A 22619-nucleotide genomic window follows, 5' to 3' on the forward strand; every position below is an offset into this window, starting at 1 on the left:
TGTGTCGTGAAGAAGGGTCTCCAGGACTCAGTGGAGAGACTCTTCACATCACCTGAGCCACTCAGGGGGGAAAAAACCCTGGGGGTGAAGGATGTGGCTTCCTGACACAAGTGCTCTTGACCTACAGAAACCATAGCTGGTTTTCTGCTTATTTTTCAGGGCTTGTATATTATATTCCTGAGCAATCTCTATCTCTGCCTGGATTAAAACTGACTGAGAGTTGCACAGGAGCTGGTTGGGGCCCAGGAAGCACTGGGGTGCTAGAGGGGAGTGCCTGTTGGAGTCCCCTATGTGTTTGTGCTTGGAGTTATGGCTCAAAGGGACAAGTGGACATGACCTTCTTCCAACATCGACTAATTACCAACAAATAAGAACAAATGCAAAACACAGGCAAAACCTGATGAAGAGCACAGTTACTTGAACATAAATGGTGTCAATAAATAGCTAACAGATGAAGATGTCAACCAATGGCACTCAGAAATACAATCTACAGTAGATGGGTATCATAAGACAAATAAACCCGTGGATCTGTTTTCTCCAGGGCTTTCAGTTCCGTAGCTCATTCCAAGACCCCTTTCATGTTCCTGGCCAAGGGGGGTAGGTCGTGCTTGTCTCACCCTCTTTAGGTCACATTCCTGGCCAAGGGGGACAGGTTGTGCTTGTCTCACCCTCTTTAGGACATAAACTGACAAAAACTCCCTTTCTGCTGCCTCCCTGCTTACCCATCATCAGCACCTCCAACATCTGAAGCTCTAAGATTTTGGTATGAAAGGTATTTCTTAGGCTGGTCAGGATAAGACCAGATATCATCCTTAGGTATCTAAGTATCTTAGGTTATTAGATACCTAAGTATCTCAGATATTTCTGTTATCAAATGTCACTAGATAACAGGCAGTAGTTTGACCTCCAGGATGCAGCAGCCTGTGGTCTTCAGACAAGGGCCATAGCAGGTGTTGTGGCGGCATTGAAATCACAGCAGAGCCTTGGTGGTGGTGTGGGACAGCTGTGGCTCCTGTGGGTTTTCCCATGGCCCTGGGACAAGCTAAACACACCTTGAAGTAAACAAAGTGCTCAGGTGTCCACGCTGAGATGAGAACAGGGGAGTTACTCAGCCCATGCCTTGCTGTGGTATCTCATGGTTTAGATGCTACGTGTCTTCTAGACCAATCTGCATCTCCTGCCTGGACCACATGCTTGTGCATCAAAACGTTTCTCTGGGTGACAGGTTCAGTTAGCAGGCAGCAGCTCTAATTTGCCAAGTAAGAATCTGATGGAGCCATTTATTTAACAGACCCAACAGATACCATAGATTTAGCAACCAACTGGGCCAAGGGTCTGTTTTCCTGACAGAAATGGTTTGACAAATTGTGTCTGTTCAGTGTACAGTGTGTCTGGTGAAGATGGATGCCCTCTCTCCATAGGGGACACACTTGAATCATTAGGTGAGAAATGTCCCGTGGGAGATGGTCTGCTTCATCTGGGAGATGATGTTCACTGGCAGTATCTCAGGGAGGCCAAGGTATCATTTACTGGAGAGATCATTTATTGGAGGCTACAGAGGAATAACAGCAACGAGAAGGCTGCAGATGCATCCAGACTCATGGGTTACTTTGGGACAAACAAGATTTTATGCCCTAAACTGGGATTTCCTCCATCAGAAATGGAGAAGGAGAAAACTTTGTGTGTTGATGATATGATACCCACGAACTGGTGCAGTATCACAGCAGCAGAAATTGATGTGATCCTGGGCCATGAACTTCTACAGGACAAAGGAGTAACTTCTGCCATGGTACCAGGTACCAGTGACATCACATCTGGGGTTTGTTTTTTGTTTTGGCCACTCAGGCTCAGGAGAGACTGTTTTATTCTGAAAGAGGCATTGGGAGGAGCTTAGTGGTGTGATGACTGGTACAAGGGCCAGTCTTCCAATGGAAGGCCTAAAAGCTTGGCTTGATTCACACTGCAAAAGGGAGGCCAAGAAAGGTTACTGAGGCTTTTATGAACAGCACAGGGAGGAGTAAATGCTAGAGAGTGAGGTAAAATGTTTAAGCTAATGGGTTATGTTGGCACAAGAGCAAATGGCTATGAAGGATGCACCCATAGGATCATGTTCAGAGTGGGAGATTTCAGGCAATCGAAAGAGAGCAGCTCTAGGATAAGCTTCCAGGCAGAAGTTGTGGGCAGCAGAAAATCACATTGCTTTAAAGATGGGAGTTTCATTGACTTGTGAAAAATAGAAAGAAGTGGGGAAAGAGGACTGGCATTGGAAACTAGACATTGTTTTCAACCTGAAGTCCTCTTTATACAAGCACAAATTCAGGAAAAAAACCCCAGCAATTTGTCAGCAGATCCTGCTCCATCCATGGAACAGGATGCATTTGATATGGTCCCTCTCCTGCAGCCAGAGCTCCAGGAGCAAACCTTGCTGCCATCGAGATGCTGATACACATGACTCAGGACCCAGGACCCACTGACCTCATATTTCAGAGTTCATCAAAAGGCTGAAAGCTCCCCTGGACAATGAGACCATCCCTCCAGTTCTGGAACACGTTGTTGAAGATATCTCTACTTTAACATTGATGTTAGTACTCAAATGCCTCATCCTCAGTGAAAATGCCACCACTCTTCTTCATGAGTAGTCCACATCTTATTTGGTTAGGCAGTGATGCAACATGAGTCTGCAGGGTGTCCACACTCTGCTGATGCTCACTCACAGGACAGATGACAGACAGAGCTCTTGGTTTTCTGTGGTGTTTCAAAGCTTAGGGGATGCCCTGTTCTCTCTTTACTACAAATGATAAAACTTTTTTGCCCCATTTGCTTGGCAATTTGTACTCTCTCTCATACAGTCTGGGGTATTTTTGCAAAGACTGAATCAAGTTGTATTGTCTGAGAATAAAGACAAGCTGCTGCTATTAAGTTCAAAACAAATGCATCCATGACTGCCACAGTTCTGATGCCTCACAACACTGACCCACTTGTTTCTACAGTTTAAAGTAAGTATATCAAAAGCCAGTGAAAAGTACCTATGCTGAAATAAAAAACAACCTGCTTTTTCATGAAGGAAATGATATAAAAGGAAATCTCAGATAGTTTAACATTGCAACACTGTGTTCTGTTCAGGGTGGACACAATTTGCCTTCCCTTGCTCTTGCTCAGTGCACTTCACATTTATCACAAGCGGCTGCATCTAAGTGTCAGAGCAGTTCCAGGGTTTGCATCCTGAGCTTTGCAGAAAGCTTTGGAGTCTCTTCAGAACATCAGCACTGTGAACTCATAAAAAATATATGGTCTCTTCTAATACTTCATTTATTCTAAAAGCTATCCTGTGGGTTTTCCTGGACTCTGGGTAAAGATTTAAGCCAGCACATATGTGAATGTGTTAATATATCCCAAGGCTAATTATCCATCACTGTCATTGATGCTGCTGCCTCCATAACTCATCAGCTGGCTGTTCGAGTCCCAAGGTGGGGGTCAGTAATTCATCTGTGCAGGCAATGCTGCCCTGAGCTCTTCATCAGCCCGCCTCTCTGATGCTCTGTGTGCCCTTTCAAGTCATCTAATGTGCTGACTTCTCTAATGCACCAGTTTATTCCGTAACTGTTTGTTAGCACTGGCTTCCTGCTGCCATTTATCCCAGTGGCAGCTCCAGCAGCAGCAGCTACTGCTCTCCTGTCTCCTTCCCCATAGCGATTTCAGCTTCCTGACACAGCTGTTAGTGATTACAGCCTGGTAATTGGGTTTTGCACCATTAAATCAGCCTTCAACTCCCGGTGTGATGGCCCTTTGGCTATTCTATTTGGCATGCTTTATTCTGAAAGGATGCACTTTTCTTTAGAGCTTTCTAACAAAATTTCCACAGCTGAAATTCCTGGAGGACCCAAGAGCTGTTTTCACACATGGTTTTAAAGTCCAAAGGGAACTTGGTTAACAAACTTGCTTCCTTACTATGGACTTTAAACTCATCTCTGTCAGCCTCCAACCCGAGGAAATGCTCTGGGGAAAAAAAACAAAGACGTAGACAAGATATTTACAACACTGAGATCACTCTCTGTCTTCCCAGAAGAGTTGTCTCTCTCTACAGAAAGGGTCACCCAACCCTGGCAGATCATGAAGGGGAAAACCAGCTGGAGGGCTTCCAGCATTGCTCCTCCACGCCAGAGGAAGTGGCATGATTTTATTCCTGTGAATCCTGTGGTGCTGAGATTGTACATGTCCTGCCTTTGTGTGTGCCAGGGGAGCATGCTCTGCCATGAGGGCACGGGGCTTCTGAAGATTGCATATGAAATGAGAAGAGAAACTGAAACCTTTGTGCTTTGCAGTTCTCACAGTCAGTTTTACTCAGTAGGTGCCTGTAAGTAATTAGAGATTTTTAAGCTGATACCAGGCATATTCAAACTGCAAAACCCAACTCAAATCCAGGCTCAGTAGAATGATTTCCAGCACACCTCCAGCTGTAATCTAGGGGTCCAGCCAAAGGCTCTTGCTTCTCAACCTGTAACAACTTTCTTTGAGTCTCTGCCTTACAGCTTTGGGATATTTTTCCCAGAAATAAGGATTCACATGTTATTTTAGTGTGAGCAGAGAATTCCAGTGGCAGTGGGGCACAAGGGGAAGGTGTGACCAGTACCATGGGGCTGGGGCTGAGGTGGGCAGCCCGTGTCCTTCAGCTCCCTGGATGTTAAGGTTGTTGCCTGGGGCGTGGGGAGGAGCGTTATCCCAACAGGAGCAGGGAGAGCAACCATTGCCTTTTATCGTTGGGGAGAGGCTGTCAGTAGAGGGAGGCATGAGCTCACAGATTCAGTGTGAGTCTCAGGCAGTAGGCTTTAAATGGTACCAAAAAACTATCCCACTTTTTCCACGTTTATGTTTCTCTCTTGGAGACTACATGAGAGGCTGAACAAATGAAGAAGCTGAAACGTTCAGAATCAGGGATGTGTTGTCCAAATTATTCATTATAACCTCTCCTCTCCTTTGGGTTTTCCAACAATTTGAGTTTCATGAGGACCATGGATTCTCCCTCTTTTACATTATTTACTGTGTTACAGAAGCATTCCCAGTTGCTCCTTCATGCCTCAAAGCCTCAACTGAAAGAGTCACAACTTTTGATAGATTTAAAGAATAAGTATCTTCAAGGTTTTTATTGTTTGAGAAAAGTATCTTCAAAAAGAGGAAGATTCATTCAAACCCCACACATATTTATCTATATATCATTAACATTTCCCTTCTGAGCCTCTGATATCTAAGCAATTTACCAACATCCAGCTCTTACTTTAAGGGCGGTGGCAGGCTTTAAGTGGGGCAGCACCTGTGGGTCTGCTTCAAAACACCCCTTTGAAGAGCAAAGTGGCTCCACCTGACATGTTTGTTTCCCTGCTTAGGGCTGAGGCAGCAGCTGAACTGTGAAACCAGGCCCTTCATCAAAAAACAACTTAAGTAACATCCTTTGTCAGCCCAGGGAAGGTGGCAGGAACATCACAGGAAAATCTGGGTTGTTACTTGTATTTTCAAGAGGAGAAAAATGTTGCTTTTCACAAACCACAAAAATATGTAAAACAACAGCACTGCCTCCTAGTTTTCTGTCTTGTCATTTAAACTTTCCACAGCAGAAAAGGAAAATCTGCCTTGGTACATGCACGTGGTCCTCTTGGCACCTCCACATCCTTGACATGCATGGGGTTGTGATGCTCCCTGCTGAGAGGGAAGATTAAAGACCTTCCTTACCTACAGCGAGCACCCTGCAGTGTGTCAGAAGAGGTCATCCCACCCTCAGGAAGGCTCTGTGTGACTCCTGCCTCTGCCCAGGTCAGGAGAAGGAGGTTTCCTTCCCCAAACTCAGTGCCCCGGGGCACACGTTCTATTAAGCAGTGGTTAGCCACGGAGTGACTACAACACCTGCCTGGAATGCAGAGTGCTGCCTCCTTTGCTGGAATGTTTCCAGCTGGCACTGCCAGCAACCACGGCCTTTTTCCTCTCTGTGGGTTGTGTAATCCAGAACCTGTGGCAGCTCCAAAAGGGAAAGCAATTGAAACCCCTTTTGCACCACAGAGCTCTTACTTTACTGAAAGCATATGGATTTCTGAGTGCAGAGAGCTCCAGCCCATAGAGCAGCTGCAAACCTCTCAACTCAGGGTCTCACCAGTCATTGCTTATATTTAGGTAACTCTGTGCTGAGATTGATGGCAGCAGTCAGAAACCAGTTTACTCAGGCAGCAAAAAGAAACAAAACCTTCAAAGTGCCTATTGCTTAATCTTTCCTGTGGCTTCTCACTGATACTTAAACGCAGACAAGATGCATCTGATCAGCTGAGCACAGAGGAAAAGGCTTTCTAACTCCTTTTTTTTGCTTTATTGACAGAGCCCCAGTGTAACCCCTTCATTATTTTATCCCTGATTAGACTCTGTTTCTCCAGTCTAGTACTGTTCCATTGTAAGGGCTGGATCATGTTGACCCTCCATCAGTCCTCTGGCACCTCTCCAGTTTTCCAAAGTTTGTTAAGATCTAAACTCGGTGAGAGTTCTGAGTTCTTGAGACTGGGAGTGTACATGACCTCAGACTTCTGCCCTGGAAGTATTTCTGTTTAGAAGCAGTTGATGCTTCACATTCTCTTTGGTCACAGGTGGTAAATTCCTTCATCTGGTGTAGATGGATCCTACTTCTTTGCTCCGACATGGTAAAACAGGAACTAGGAATATTTGCTGTGGGAGTTTTCCTATCTGGTGGGTAAAAACAGTAAAATTGTAACAGAGAAGCTGTTCCTGAACTAAGATTCTCCACAACATTTTAATGTGTCCTTACAAGGACACAAAGCATACTTAAGCTTTTCTATTTCTTTTGATTCTTTTGCCTTGCATTCTCAATAATCTGCTTGCAATATACTTACTCCCAGTAAATATCTCTTCTAAACACTTCTGAACTCATCCTTCTGACATGAGAATCTTTCCTCTCTGTTGCAATATTGCTCTGATCTCACAAAACACTAACCCAATGATATTGTAAATACATTTGTGTCTGTGCAGTTGCAAGTGTAGTCATCTTTCTCATTTGTTCAGACCAAAGTTCTAAATGATAGGCTATCAAAGAGGTATTTCATGTTTTTAATGCACATCTCATCAAAACAGCAATCTTTCAGCCCTTGGTGCATAGACCTCTTCCTTTTTGAAGAATGGATGGAGAAGCAGGGTCCCTCTGGGCTGTGACTCGAGTTCCTCCTGAATGAGATGAAGGTGGATCCATCAGGGAGGTCAGGATAGGAGCTGGCAGGTTCTGCCAACCACAGCCTCACATTAGGGCTATAGAGCTCTGCTGTTTGTAGCTTCAAGGTCAGAGGCAAGGAAAGAGACAGGTCTGCAGGGCCACCACTCTCTTTCCTTCAGAAACGCTGCCCAGCACATCCCTATATTGAGCATGCCTGGCTCCTGCCCATCTCTCTGTGCACAGCATCCCAGCAGCTCTTCCAGCACCCACAGCCCACATCCTGGCTCCTGCCCACTCATACCCCTGCGTGGGCTGTTCCTCAAAAATACCATATATTTGGCACAAAGATGCTGCCCAGGACAGCACAGTGCAGATTAAATCCTCTAGGCAACCTGGGCAAAAATGTAGCACCCACCACGTGTCCAATCCTGCTGCTTTTTGCTCCATCCCCTGTGCAAAGCCAAGCTGCTGCCAGCAGCTTATCCACTCGAGCAGGACACCTTCCCCTTGGCTGTGGAACTAGGGTGCTCTTGCCAAAGCAGCATGAACATCTTCAGCCAGGAGCTGGGCACAAGTCCCGCTTCCCCAGCCAGCAAGAGCTGAGCTATTGCCAGCCAGGGAGGAGGCTTCTGTGGGTACAAGATCATTGGCAAAATGCTGATACATCTGGATGGTTGACTCCTTACATCAACTTATGCCTTTTTCCCCTCCCTCCCCCATCCTCCTCCTCCCTCTTCTCCTGTGTTTAGACATTCTCTTCCCTTTGTCTCCACATCCTTAGAGCTGTCACCTGCCCAGACATCTGCAGCAGCAGCACCCCTGAGGTCCTGTCACATGGACGCCTCTACACAGCATCATCCTTACTGCCTTGGGGAGGCTGGCAGGAGGACATTGAGAACATAAGAGCAGCTTGTTCAGTGAGTTATTTGGTTGTGGACTATTCTGTATCATAGAAATATCATAGAGGAAAATGCTAAGTTAAACACAGACACACAAACATTAATGAGCAGGAGGTGAGAGGGATAAGAGCAGAGGCCAGAACTCGTCAGGCACTGACTGATGAGTCACTCAAAGAATTACCCCAGCCTTGGAAAGGGTCAGCCTCTGTGTTGTAACTGATGAGGAGGAAATATAGTAAGTATGAACATTAAGGAATATTTGAGACAGCTTGGGGGACTGCACAAAACTTGCTATGGCATGTTTAGGGGAAGGACCAAAGACACAGGAATAGAAGACTCAGGGTGGAACAAATATGGGAAGATGACAAGGAGGACGTCTGTCAGGCAGGACATGCACCTGACTGTTCCCTGCCTCTGATCCCCACAGTCTGGGCTGTCTTCTTGTTAAATCAGATTCTTAAGTACCCTTTCTGTGTCATCTCAATGCCTATTCTGTGTGCTAGTCTCTGGAGAAGGGGCCACGGGTGACAAGGATAGGTCTGAGTGTTGGCACCAGAGGGACAGGGATAGAGATGCATATCTGAGGGGTGCAAGTGCCAGCACCCACAGCAGCCTGGTTGTGATTCACTCACATGTGCATGTCATTTGCTAGCAAACACCAAGCTGCTGGACAGTAGAAGAGTCAAAGTCTGAGCCAGGGCTGGACATTGGACAGGATATTCAAGGGATCCATGAGCAGGGAGTGCCTGTGAAGGCAGAGAATTATGGAAGAGCACTGAGGTAAAAAGGAGCCACAAAAGCACCAACCAATCTGCCCCAGTGCTGAGACAGTTAAATACACTGGCTGAGCAGAGCATCCACACAAATGGTGCTGTTTGTTCAAAGTTACATTGCAGAAGCTTTTTGGTGCCAACCTGGAACTCTTCTGACAGCAGACATTTACCCGTCACCCTCCCAAATGCTGTTTGCTAGTGTGCTGGGCTTCAGACTTGAAGTAAATTCAAAGTCTCAACTGCAACAAGAAAGAAAACATGTTTTATCAAGTCATTCTGACTTGCCAAGAGGTGTTCTTGGTAGCACAGGCAGGCTACTAAGAAAGCTGCTCCTACAAATAAATATCAGTCCAGTGGAAGTGGGGTAATAGGAACCTGCAAAGACCATAAGGCACCTTCATTCAAGCTGCTCTCAGACTTCACTTTTATCAGACACTGTGAGGCATCAGCAGCTGTTAAAGTTGTCTGTAATGAGTTCAAAGCCAATCAACCATACTCGACACCTTGAAACAAGAGAACCATTTTGAAAACCCAAAGGCTGAGGATCAGCTCTCCTCAGAGCTGGAAAGACAGCTGTCCACTTGAGCACCAAAGTGAAAATGAAAACACCTGCACCAGCCTTCTATGAGGTGCTTTGAGCTGCTGTGACTGCAAAGCAATCAAATATCCATAGTACCACTTTCAGGCAATACTGTACCATAAAGAATTGGAGTAAAGGCTGAAAACATACAAAACCAGCCTATGACATGCAAATTCCCCAGAGTAACTGGATGAGTTCAGAGAGGTTGCACCCTTGCCATTTCACTTGTAGTTGTCAAACACAGAGCCTGAAAAGTAGGTCTTGGAGATGTTTGGTTTACCCTCTTTTATGAGCTTCAACAGGCAGAGAAAAACATTTAGTCTTTTTTTGTACGAAGCCAGGAAGTGAAAGAGAATTAGGCTGAGTACACCACACTTGGGCAGCTGCAAAGCACTTGCTCTGCTTGCAGGGAGCATTGTCACTGTCCTGGTTTAGCCAGGAGCAGCTTTTGGCTTGGTAACAGGGGGAGCGGGTTGCAGTGAAGACCCTCCCCCGGCTCCTAGGTTCAGACCCACCTCCGGCCCGGCTGGGCCAATCTGGCGCCTCTGCGATCACTATTTAGGGGACGGGAATTTGAAATGCGAGTCGGGAGGTGGAGAGTGATACAAGATGGAGGTCACCATACGGACCCTTCAACCAGAGAGGGAGGAAGGAACGAGAAGCAGTAGACCGGAGACCCCTCTGCAAGCCGTGGCGAGAATACAAGCTGTGCCCCTGAAACCTATGGAGATCCGTGGCAAGACTGAGAGCCACCAACAGCTCCATGTGGGTGAGCCCGGACGGGCGAGGGACTGTGTGGGGAGATGGCCATGGCCCAGGCCGTGTTGGAGAGCCTGCGTGCCGCAGAGCAGCCCCACACGAGAGGCAGAGAGGAGCTGCAGCCTTTGGAATAAGTGGGCATCGGAGCAGCCCGTGCAAGTCTGCCATGCTTGTGAGTTACCCCACGGACTTGCAGGGAGGACTGGTGTGGAGTTCACCCGTCCTGAGGAGGGACAAACGGCAGAAGCTCTCGGAAACCGACTGACTGAACCCCCCACTGCCTGCCCCCCCGAACCGTTCAGGGGGGGGCAAGGTAAAAACACCGGGATCAGGGCTCTGAACCCGGGAAGAGGGGAGGGGTGGCAAGAAGGTGTTCTTAAAAAGGCTGGTTGGACTCTCCATTGATGTATTACTCTGGGTTGTTTCATTTTGGTTATGTTTTGGTTGATTTTGCATTAAATTATTTTCTGTTTTCTTCCCCAAACCGAGTGGCCTGGTCTGTTTTGTCCTGAACCTTAAGCGGCAATTAAGCCCTCCCTGCCCTCGAGCAATCCTCAGCCTCTTCGGTACTCGAGGCTAATCGTGGCCTTTGTTCCCTGATGGGCCTAAACCACGACAGTCACCTCTGCTATCGCTTGTTGAGCTGCTGCAAATACAAGATTGGCTTGCATCAAGAAGAGTGTGGGCAGCAGGGAGGTTCTGCTCCCCCTCTACACTGCCCTGCTGAGGCCTCATCTGGAGTCCTGTGTCCAGTTCTGAGCTCCTCAGCTCAAGATGGACACAGAACTTCTGGAAAGAGGCCAGTGCAGGGCCACCAAGATGATCAGGGCATTGGAGCATCTTCCATACAAGGAAAGGCTGTGGGAACTGGGGCTGTTTAGTCTGGAGAAGAGGAGACTGAGGGGGCACCTTATTAATATTTACAAGTATAAAAATGGTGAATGTCAGGAGATTGGGACAACCCTTTTTTCTATAGTAGCTAACAACAGGACAAGGGGTAATGGGATGAAGCTGGAACACAAAAAGTTCCATTTAAACTTAAAAAAACCCCTATTTTACTGTTCAGGTGAGGGAGCCCTGGCACAGGCTGCCCAGAGGGGTTGTGGAGTCTCCTTCCTTGGAGGTCTTCAAGACCCATCTGGACATGTTCCTGTGTGACCTGATCTAGGTGAACCTGCTCCTGCAGGGGGGTTGGACCAGATGATCTCTAAAGGTCCCTTCCAACCCCTACCATTCTATGATTTTATGAAATAGCTGCGGTAAGCACTAGAGTACTCCCTGACAAGAGCAATACCAACAGGTAAGAAAAAGGCCTTGGAAAGTAATTTCACAGAATTATTTTTTATTAAGACTCAAATCAGCAAAACAGCACGTTTTCAACTCTAGCCAATAAAATGGAGAGATGTGATTTTATCACAGGGTCATAGAATCATTATCTCTATCTCTTTGAAGTTACCCAAGTTCAGTAAAAAAAGACTTTGTAACAGCGGTCAGAAATGTTATTAATCTTGATATGAACTTTTATGTCACCCCTAAAGTGAAGCACAGCTTCCTCAGATTGCTTACTTCCAATGCTTCTTCACAGCTTTACGACCTTAAATTAAGACACAAGTAAGATAACAGTTCTCAATGTGCTTAAAACTGAGGTGGCAGACATTTCAGTTACAGGTCTATCTCAGAAGAGAAAATACTGGCACATTAAATTCTTTTGACTGCTTTTTTGACTGAAAGATACACATCCAGTGACAGGACTGGGGCTGGTGATTTTAAAATGAAAGAGAATTTATTTAGATTGGATGCAGGGAAGGAATTCTTTATGCTGAGGGTGGTGATGCCCTGGCTGCCCCATCCCTGGCAGAGTTCAAGGGCAGGTTGGATGGGGCTGTGAGCAGCCTGGTCTGGTGGAAGATGTCCCTGCAAATGGCAAGGGGAGATGGGACTAAGTGATCTTTAAGATCTCTTGCAACCCAAACCATTCCATGATTCTAAGAATTAACTCTGACAGATGTCTTTGTACTGGATAAATGTTATCTTGTGATCACAGACAAACTTGAACTTGTTTGCAATTACACAGCTACACTCTTTAAAAAAAGAAGAGTGGTTTTAAGCAACTTTAATTTTAGAACAAACTGGAGTGAACAGATACAAACTGGATGTCAGTGAACCATTCTGACCAAAACTCTCACTGCCTGCACAAAATCTGCTGTTTTGTTAATGAAGGGAGAAAACTCCCAAATACAGCATCAGGGCTAAAACAGGCTGGCTGTAAACTGCTCTCCAGCACTAATTACAAGGCTTAATCTCTCTTTTTCATCCTATTAACCTTTTAAATATGATGGTGAGATTCAATCTTTTAGCACAATGACAGTGCTGAAAAATGTAACTAATAGAATCTAAGTAATTCACTCTGTCAAAGTGAGAAGAATCTGCCAACTCATGCAGAATCAGCATTTCAGAAGTGGAACACTAAGTCCCATGCTACTTGACTGAAAAGAAATCTCCATAGGCTGTATGAAATGCACAGTCATTGTTTCAAAACATAATACAAGAGAGAAAGACTATCCAGCAGAACCTGCAAAAACACTGAGCTGTAGTCAGGTAAGAGGAGGGAAACCTGGAATAATCTTTTACATTTTGTTTCAATTTTTAAGTCTTTCCTTAAGAAAAGTTAGGCTCTAAGCAGTTACCTGCAGTTTTCATTCTTGTTCTTGAATGCCTGGCTATGTCCTTTTCACAGACTGACAAAATGCCTGTACCAAACACTCTCACTTATTCTCTGTGTGCCAGTAGCAATAATTTCTGCCCATACATCTAATTTGGTGATTTTGTTTCAGTTTTTAAGGCTCTTCTCATGACTACTGGAAGATATATTTTCTCGGAATCTATGAAGTTAACAAAGTGAGATCCACTGTCCTAAAGTGACCAAATAGATGGGTTATCCTGAGAATTGTTCTGTTCAAATTTGCTTTGTTTCTGTTGTTGCAGCAAAGTTCTATTTCTATGCTATTAAAACCTTCCTGGAATAGTAAAAAAACCCAAAGCTTCCCAGTTGCTTGTGAGTACCTTTCAGTCATTCCCCTAACACAGCTCACACAAATCAAAGCTAAACATTGCTAAATGTTCAGTACTCTGAATCAGGCAACCAGATCATTGTCAAGGAGATATTTTGAATAATGCACCCATAACTGCTTATTTTGACTTGGAGCTGTAACTCCTGTATCTCACATCTTGAGTTGGAGCTTCAACTCCTCTATTTCACATATTGAGCTGACCACCATTTTAGGTTGAAACAAAGGCAGAATATCTATAAGACAGATGGTCAAATATAAACTGCTAATCCACACCCAAAATTTAGTTTAGATACTCACAGAATTACAGAATGGTAGGGCTGGAAGGGACCTCAAGAGGTCATCTAGCCCAACCTCCCTGCACAAGCAGGTTCCCCTAGATCAGGTCACACAGGAATGCACCCAGGTGGGTTTTGAAAACCTCTAGAGAAGGAGACTCCACAACCTCCCTGGGCAGCTTGGGCCAGGGCTCCCTCACCTCAACAGCAAAGAAGTTTTTCCTCCTACTCAGTGAAATTTTTTGTGTTCCAGCTTGTGTCCATTACCCCTTGTCCTGTTGCTGAACACTACAGAAAAAAGTTCCACCCCATCATCTTGACAGGCATGTTTAAATACTTGAGTTAATGAAGTGCCACCTCAGTCTCCTCTTCTCCAGACTAAACAGCCCCAGCTCCCGCAGCCTTTCCTCATAAGGAAGATGCTCCAGTCCCCTCATCATCTTAGTGGTCCTGTGCTGGACTCTCTCCAGAAATTCTCTGTCCCTCTTGAGCTGAGGAGCCCAGAACTGGACACAGGACTCCAGAAGAGGCCTCACCAGGGCAGAATAGAGGGGGAGCAGAACCTCCACCTCCTTGGTTTATGGTCTAGAGACAGGAGATAGTAATAACATTTTTCTTCCATAACTACCACGAGCACACCAGTTTATATGACAACAGTCTGTTCTACTGGTCAATTATCTAGAGATCTGGCATCTTATTTTCCTGGAATTCTCTGCTGAGTGGAGGCAAGATTGGCATCTCAGGCTCAGCTGGTGTCTCAGCGTGGCACACGTAGGGACAGCTTCTGCAAGCTGCTGTCACAGCAACACCTTCAAAGCAAATGTTTCATACCTACATTTAGAAGACAAGAATTGTATCTAGAGGAGCCAAGTTCTCTCCATTCACAACAAAGGTTTCCAAGTGGCAAGCTCAGGTGTGGATGCTGACGATATGACATTTGAAGTTGGGCGGGTTCTGCCCAGAAATCCCACATATCATCTGTGTAAGTTACACATTCCACAGACTGGATGTCACGTTCTCTCTGCAGTTTGAAGCTCTCTGATCCCACTAGATGTACATTCACAATCTTTGTTTTTTTTCTCTCTCCATATAAAAGCATATGCCACCCAAGTCCATGAACACTTCCTCGTCAACTAAGGAATACTTGCACTTGATAAAATACTTTGGGGAGACGTTACCTATTGCTCAGAAAGATATTTTAGTTGTGACTGTTTTTATCATAATAACCACTTAATTCTGCAGCTCAGTGCTGGTCTTTGGTAGTTAATTTTTCAGTGTCCTTCACTAAGTTATCTGCTTATTTTTCTTGCTATTGTCCAAGGGAACTTTAATTAGCATTCTGCCCTTACTGTGGCCCTTTGTAGTCTCGTGACCCTCAATTATACCAAGAGATGTGGCTGACATTAGCCAAAGTCAAAGACATTATATTGTATTGAGCAAAGATAGATGCCTGTGCTTACAATGGACTTTGCACACACTTAAACTAAATATATGATGGTCATTTATCATTTCCTTATCTTTATGTCAAAACATTCTTAACTAGGAAAAAGTGAGATAAGACAACTTTCAGTTATAGCAGGACAAAAATGAAATTCCTTTGTCTGTAGTTCCTGCCTCCTCTGCATTCCCCCTATATCCGAGAATTACAGTCTCATTTACAACCTCATTTATTTGCAGATTCTAACAAACAGGTTTCTTAAAAATAAATACAAACAAATTATAACAGTAACAAAACTAATACACATAAACTTTGACGTTATGGACCTCTTCGTCTTCACATTCTCTTTGCTTATTGTAATAATAGAAGGTGTTGTCTCTTCTCTGAAGCTTCTTAACAAATCCAGTTTCTGGCCAACACTCTACCTACAAATAGAATAAAAAGGATACACACTCACTTGAATGTGCTGATATGGATCTAAGAATATTTGACAGAGTAATTTAAAAAGTGGGATAGTCAGAGCTTTTAAACACCTCAGTTGCAAATAAAACATTGATGGTGCTCAATGATTCAGTAATCTGAGATGCTGAAAGATGCCACTTCTGTAAGACTGACACACACTTAAAGGTTTCTTTGGGATCCTTGTGACTATGAAAAATGTGCTTTTCATTAGCAACTTCATAAATATAAAGTGAGCTACATGTATCACAGTCTCAAAGACAGCAGGAGGAGTCCTGCGGGAAACCAGTAGTGTCCTGGTGCTCTTCAGTGTCCCACAACATGAGGCTTTGAACTAAAAGCTTGACCACTTGTGTGTTCAACAGCTTTATGACTTTAGTAGCTATCTGCAGTTTGAACACCTCTGACTTCTTCTGCTTGAACTGAACCTTAAAAATCAGAGAATACGGATCTTTTTTCTCTTCCAGGCAGGGTTCATAATAGGATGCCAAACTAGAGCATTCTCTAGTTGGAAGGTCCCAGAAGTGATAGTTCCACCACCAGCCTTATTGCTTTAGGCAAACAGCTGAGTTATTTGCATTCTCCATCTAAACTTAACAGCCTTAACATTTATTCCTCCTACATTCTAATCACATCATTAATAACAACTGCATTATGGAAACATACTATGCAGTAAACAAGACACGTCAAAAAGCGTAAGTTGAAAGAGAATCGCTGGCAGACCCTGGCAAGTTTGAACAGAATCCATCCTCATTTTACACTGACTAAGTGGTGTTCTTTAACCTTTACTAGAGTTTAATTACCTATAGTTATGTCCTGCCATAAATCTTAAACAGACTGATCCTACTACCCTAATTACAGGTTTCCTTTCTCACTGTTAAAGGCATTTACACCACAGAGGTATCTGAGCTCATGACAAAATAAGACACTGCATTTTATGCTGCACAGCAATGTTTTGCTGTTTTGAGTTAAATGGACAAGGAGTGACTTTCTTAGCACCATTCTGCACTTTCTTATGTGCAGAGGAGGTCAAGATTTTCTGAAAGTGGATGTGTTATACTATATATGCTGCTTTGGAAGATAAATTACAGAGCTCTAAGAAATACAGTATGTGTTTTGCTTTATTAACCTCTTGGTTGCTAATTTGACTCTCAAGTAGCCACTGAATACCTGGCCATTATTCACTAGATCATTTAGTGCACTTTGCCACCAACTGTAGTGAGCAGAGGACAATGTCCTCACAACTCCCTTTACCACAGTTGGCATCAAATATTTCAGTGGACAGTTTCAGCAGCAGCCAAGTTTTGAGTGTGCACAAAGTCAGCAGCAATGTCACAGGACTGACTCCCTGGACAACGAACATGTTTCCTATCAGGTCTGTTGGCAGAGTGATGGGGAAACTTCACAGAGAACTCACTTTGATATATTCCTTTCCTTAAAATCGAATTAATCTTTTAGATAACAGCTACATCTATTCAAAGAAATCTGTAATGCTTATAAATGCATAGGAGAGAGGAAACAAAAACACAGGCTGGGTAGTGTTTCTGTTTCACTTCTGTGAAATAAGTTATTGTGCACAGTTCACAACAGCTCAAGAATTCAGGTCAAACCTAGAAGGAAAAAAAATGAATCAGAAACCATCCTAAAAGAAAGGAAGTAAGTGTCACCTCCATTGTTTTTCTGTTTAACATGAGACAGAAGTTTAAAGTAACAATCCCTGCAGAGTTCTAAATCTTACCATATCAACTTGTTTTACTTGTTTGTATTCAACCTCATCTCTGTATCCAGCTTGCTGAAATCTGTATAAGTTCTCTACATCACCTGACCATTTTTTGGCATGGTGTACAGCTTTTGGTTTGGTGTCAGCTTTAGCCATGACTCCAGAGCCTTCAGACATTTTCCTGAAATTAGATTTTTGAAAAAGAAATAGAGAAGACAGAAGAAAGTGATTTTGTTAGGGACATCCAGAAATGGGTAGGAGAAGATTTAAATGCAAAGGAACTACAGACATTACAGTATTATCTTTCCCTCCAAGTCTGAGGTTACAAAGGAAAAAATGTCCTAAGCAGTTGGAATCCAATTAAATGCACTACTTGATCTCAGACAAACCCAACTCATCTATACTTCTGTATCTATGAAGCTATTATCATTGTATTTTTTTTCCACCTTGACTTAGCAGTGCTGCCTAAAATATATTGGTGCACATCAATGCATTAAAAACAGAAAATGCAGTAATTGTTCTAATTTCATCTCTTCACAGGTGGTTTTTCTTCATTCCTACTGAAGAGACACCAAACTGGGAACCTCAAAATAAAGAGCTGGGCTATTAACTGAAGAATAGTAAGTCCTCAGGATGGGAGAGAAGGGGAAAGAAGTGTAGTACCAGCCCCATGGCCACAGTGGAGATGATAATGAAGAGCTCTTAAGAAACAAATTGGATGGGATAAGGAGGCAACGCAGACACAAACCTACCAAAACTCATCCCTTGTCAATCAAAACCTGAACTGACTTTCCCCTCACACAAAACCCAGTTGTTCAATTTGCTGAGAAACAGTAAATAGGTTCATCAACTGCTAAACCTCAGCAGAGAAGAACTGGGACAAGATGAAACTCAAACTGTGGGGAAAAAAGAGAATAAAATGAGCAATTAAAACAAAAAAGCAGAGTTGGTGAAAACACCAGGGATGGATTTGAACTCTACCTCAAAAAACAAGTGAATAGTTTGGTTTCTACCTTATATCCGAATTTCAGTGCATTTGCTTTCTTGAGTGTATCTTATTCTGCTACTAAAATAGAACCTTTTGTGCTTCTGCAAGCAAAACACACAGAATACTATCATGTCTAGCAGATATGATCAGAAATGAGCTTTTTTCTAGTTTTGTCATGTCACCAAGCTTCAGCTTCATAATTAGGAAGGTATCTTCAAGGAAGGAGCAAAAAATTCTGGATTTTGTAGTGAGAGGATGAGCAGTCTCAGTCCCTGTGGGTAGTGTGCTGCCTCCAAATCCTGCCCACAGAGTAAAATTTCCCTGCTTAGTAACTACCCGTGTCAACTGAGAGCTTCAAGAGTTGAATGCTGTGTGTCTTAACAGACCAGTGCTATTAGTCTGTTAGAAAGGCAGAAAAGGGTAAAAAAAAGAAATATCACATACATAGCATACAAATCTTTGGGGAAAATGGTATCAAGAATTATGCTGGCATAATGTGGGAACAGCAGAAGTCTGCGTCTCTGTCACCTAACTGTGTGACAGCCATCAATCAGCCCACAAAAAAGAGCCTTTCATCTCTTAGTGCATACACCTTTTTAAAGATGAATAAAAATATTCACAAGGGCTCTTTCTGGCAACACTATTTCTTGCAGTTCAGCACTCCAAACATTCTTTTACCGGGCTTTGCAGCATTTTGCAATTTAAGACAGCTATTTCTTACAAGAAGACAAAACACCAAAACCCAACAAGAAAATCCTGTCATTTTGCCACCCAGTGGTGAGGTGTCACATACAAATTACCATGCTGAGCATTCAGCCTTATTCTAAATCTTTAACCTGGTCTTTGATCTCAACATCACTTTTTTTCCCTTCCTTGCTGCAAAGGGCTCTTCTGTAGCCATTACAGAATGTTTCATGCCCTGTATGTGCTCACTGATGTTTGATGAGAACTGTTGTCAGTCTGGGGCTTTAGATAGCTGTTATTATTAGCAATAATATTAGGTCTTAATAAATGCTAAACTATCACAAATTTAAGTGTCTCATGATGACTCACGTGCTACTAGTGTTAAGTTCTTCTTTAGGGGATGCATTGAATTCATCTAATGCATGTGCTTCCTCAGGACATTCGGAGATGTGTGGCTCTTCCTGAGTTACCATTAACTCAGATGGCCTGTCCACAGGCATCCCTGCTCAAAAAAAGAGAGATCTATATAAAGGTCATATCTTTAAAGAGCCAGCTTGTTGATTTCAAATAATACAAGCACCAGCCTAATATTTTTTTGGCTGCTATTTGAGCCCTTTAAAAATTGCACTCTTCATCTATTGTAGTGCCCCTGAGTTACAGGCAGAGAGCTGGTTTCATTGTACAAAAGCATGAGTTGAACTGTACTCCAGGCAGCAATTCGGGGAAGAGACAAAAGACAGCAGCCAGATAGAGGCAAAAGAAAGAATGCAAGAGAAAAGTAAGAAAATATTCAGCAGAATACTAACACTTTTCATTTAAAGGGAATTGTTGAACAGTGGAGTGGGCTTTGCTAAGATGACAGTGTTTGCCTATTCTCACTTTAGAAGAAATGGTGAGATTTCATACAACTCTGCTTTGGCTTTGAGAAAACAGGTTTTTAATGTCAATCATAGCTTAATTTCTCTGGAATCCTAACTAGCTTGGGCTTGCAAATGGTAGTTTCCTTAGCACTTACACAAGTTGTAAGGCTACGTGGGAGGAGAGTGCCTGCTCCTTTAAAGGCATCTGGTCAAGGACTTTTTTCAATGCATCCAAGGGATAAGGAGAAAGGGAGGAAGCCATAAAACCAGAACATATGGGGCCACAAACCTGACCAGCAAATTATGAGGGAGGTGGTGATGAAAACCAAACCTGGTCAGTCCCATGAATTGATGGGGACATGTGAGAATGTTTATTTCAGAGAGGTTATCAGATCAGGGACCTTGTCAATTGGGAAGCTGGAGGAAAAAGGGGAAATCAGAAACAAAAGATACAGACATAGACATGACAAAACAAACACAGAGATTATTATAAGAAATAAACCTCACCACTCACACTAGTTGATGGGCTATCAAGAAGCTACAAGCACTGCTTCCAGAAAGATGAACCTGGACTTTGCAACTGCTAAGACTGTAAACCAGGGGGACTCCAGACTCAAGGGGTATAGAAATTGATAGAGCTGTACAAACCTGTGAGGGATGTGCAGGGGAACTGAGGGGATGAAAGATGAGAATAGACAGAAAGGAGTATAAAAGAGGCTAGTCATGTGTAAAACAGAGCCAGTCAGTATGCTTGCCTGGCTGAGCCATTTGCCTGATCATCACAGTCTCTCCTATCTTTTATATCTTCTTATTAATTTGTTTTTCACTATCTTTCTGCACAACCTTGCTCTCCATCCCACATGTGTGTGCTGCCAGGACTAAGTGTCAGCTACTGCTGAAACTTTAGTGTGTGTGAGTGAAAACCAGTGCTAGCTCCTGGAGCCAGGTCAGAGGTATGGGTGCCTTGGCCTTTGATATCAGCTGCTGGAGCGAGTAGGGGTCTTTAACTTCCAGCCACTGGAGCAGGAATGACATGTGTCCTGAAAAAGCAGCTGCTGGAGTCAGAGCAGGACTGTGGGTCACAGGCGTTATGCTTGGTGCTGGCTGGTGGAGAGGGATGTCTGGATCTCCCCCAGTCCAGGTATGTGAGGTGAGCAAACCTTAAGCTGGACTAGCTGGGGACTTCTGATCCAGGCCTGTGTATCAAGCAAGCAGGGGTGGCCATGCTGGTACACCCAAGAGGACTAGCTGGGGTGTATGAAGGACAAGTCTATGAGTGCATGTTTGCTAGTGAGTGTTAAGCTGGACTAACAGGCAAGTAAGGGAACCATGAGCCAGGTAAGGGATCTAGGCAGGGAGGTGGCTGTGCTGGTGCTCAAGGCATCCACAAATATACACGGGCTTGTGAACATGTGCCTGCACTAGTAGACTTTTATTTCAACCAAAGAGGAAGAAAAGGACTTATGTTTTATGAGCCTTGTACATAGGTGGTGTGGAAGGCAATGCCTCATCTGTGGCAGGCTGTGTATCAGCTATGTCTGTAACGTGCTCACTGGTGTTACTGGCTGAGCCTGCAAACAGGAAAGCAGCAGCTGCATACCTAAGCCCTGGCCAGAAGAGGTCCTGAGCCAGAGTGGCCACCGTGCTTATTAGATCACTTAACACAAGTCATCAGACACAGGACCTATTTGAGAACTGTAGTGGGTTTGTGTGGCCAGGTTTTGGTAGCAGGGGGCTACAGGGCTTCTGTGAAAAGCTGCTAGAAATTTCCCCTATGATCTGAAAGGGCTCTGAGATGGACCCGCTGCTGACCAAGGCCAAGCCCATCAGTGATGATGGTAACGCTGCTGTGATTAACACATTGGAGAAAGGGAAGAAGTTGTCGTGCAAGTGTTAAAACTGCAGCAGAAGAAGGGAGTGAGAATGTGAGAACATCTCTGCAGATACCAAAGTCAGTGGAGAAGGAGGGAGCGGAGGTGCCGGGCACCAGAAGAGACATTCCCCTGTGACCTGTGGTGCAGCCCACGGTGAGGCCCAGCCCCTGCAATCCATGGAAGCTATGGTGGAGCAGATTTGCTGACAGGACTTGTGACCCTGTGGGAGACTCCTGTTGGAGCAGTTCATCCCTGAAGGAGTTTCCCCCAGGGACAAAATCTACACTGCAGCACTTTGTGGAGACTTGCTGCCCGTGGGATGGACTCACATTGGAGTACTGTCTCCCATGGGAAGGACTCCACGCTGTAACAATGGAAAGTGTGAAGAGCCCTCCCATTGGGACAAAGCAGAGGCTGAGCCATTCATAGAATGGTAGGGCTTGGGAGGGGCCTTTAGAGATCATCTAGTCCAACCGCCCTGCAGAAGCAGGTCCATTTGTGATGAACTGACCGTAACCGTGTCCCCCTATGCCACTGTGGGGCAAGTGGAGACACCCAGAAAAGAAAGAGGGATGGGGGGAGACGTTTGAGATTCAGTTTTTACTTCTCATTTCCCTACTCGCTTTTGACTGTTAATAAAATTAACCCCATCTTCCCTAAGTGGAGTCTGTTTTGCCCGTGATAGTAATTGCTGAGGGACCTCCCCGTCCTTCCCTCAGCTCACAAGCTTTTTGTTATATTTTCTCTGCAGTTGAGGAGGGGAGAGTGACAGAGCAGCTTCGGTAGGCATCCAGCCAGGGTTAAACCACCACACGATCCTACGAGAGCTGCGAGATCTCCAGTGGCTTGCGTTAGCCAAGGCGTTCCGGCAGATGCCTGAGTCACCGCTGTGACTGTAACTGCACCCTGCTCCCAGCGCCACAGCCACAACCCAGCCGCCAGACCGTAACACCACGCACCTGTGTGCCGAGGGCCGCGGGTCCCGTCCCTTCCCCGGCCGGGGGCGATGGCGGCGTTCCTCACAGCGCCAACGGCCGCCGC

The 22619-nt window shown here is 44.5% G+C and overlaps 1 protein-coding gene across 2 annotated transcripts; it reads right to left on the reverse strand.

Moving 5' to 3' along the window:
• Window positions 1–15256: 15256 nt before the first annotated feature.
• MEIG1 (meiosis/spermiogenesis associated 1) lies at window positions 15257–22601 on the reverse strand. Of its 2 annotated transcripts, XM_061989263.1 has the most exons (4): window positions 22538–22596; window positions 19214–19346; window positions 17191–17353; window positions 15257–15418 (listed from the first exon to the last, which is right to left on the reverse strand). In XM_061989263.1, exons 2-4 carry the CDS (start codon window positions 19342–19344, stop codon window positions 15290–15292), a joined length of 423 nt encoding a protein of 140 aa, XP_061845247.1. In that variant the 5' UTR covers window positions 19345–19346; window positions 22538–22596; the 3' UTR covers window positions 15257–15289. The 2 variants fall into 2 exon arrangements, with proteins under 2 accessions (XP_061845247.1, XP_061845258.1); XM_061989274.1 differs by lacking the exon at window positions 19214–19346 and having other exon boundaries at window positions 22538–22601.
• Between the last annotated feature and the right edge of the window lie 18 nt (window positions 22602–22619).

This window comes from Colius striatus, chromosome 1 (genome assembly GCF_028858725.1).
Source record: "Colius striatus isolate bColStr4 chromosome 1, bColStr4.1.hap1, whole genome shotgun sequence".
NCBI lineage: Eukaryota > Metazoa > Chordata > Aves > Coliiformes > Coliidae > Colius > Colius striatus.

What these genes read in the sequence shown, in the direction of transcription:
- MEIG1 (XM_061989263.1), bottom strand. Translation starts at nt 19,344, where the DNA reads ATGCCTGTGGACAGGCCATCTGAGTTAATGGTAACTCAGGAAGAGCCA. An exon ending in GAACTTAACACTAGTAGCAC is followed by an intron (nt 17,354 to 19,213) that starts GTGAGTCATCAT and finishes ATCTAATTTCAG; the next exon opens with GAAAATGTCTGAAGGCTCTG. An exon ending in AAGTAAAACAAGTTGATATG is followed by an intron (nt 15,419 to 17,190) that starts GTAAGATTTAGA and finishes TTCTATTTGTAG; the next exon opens with GTAGAGTGTTGGCCAGAAAC.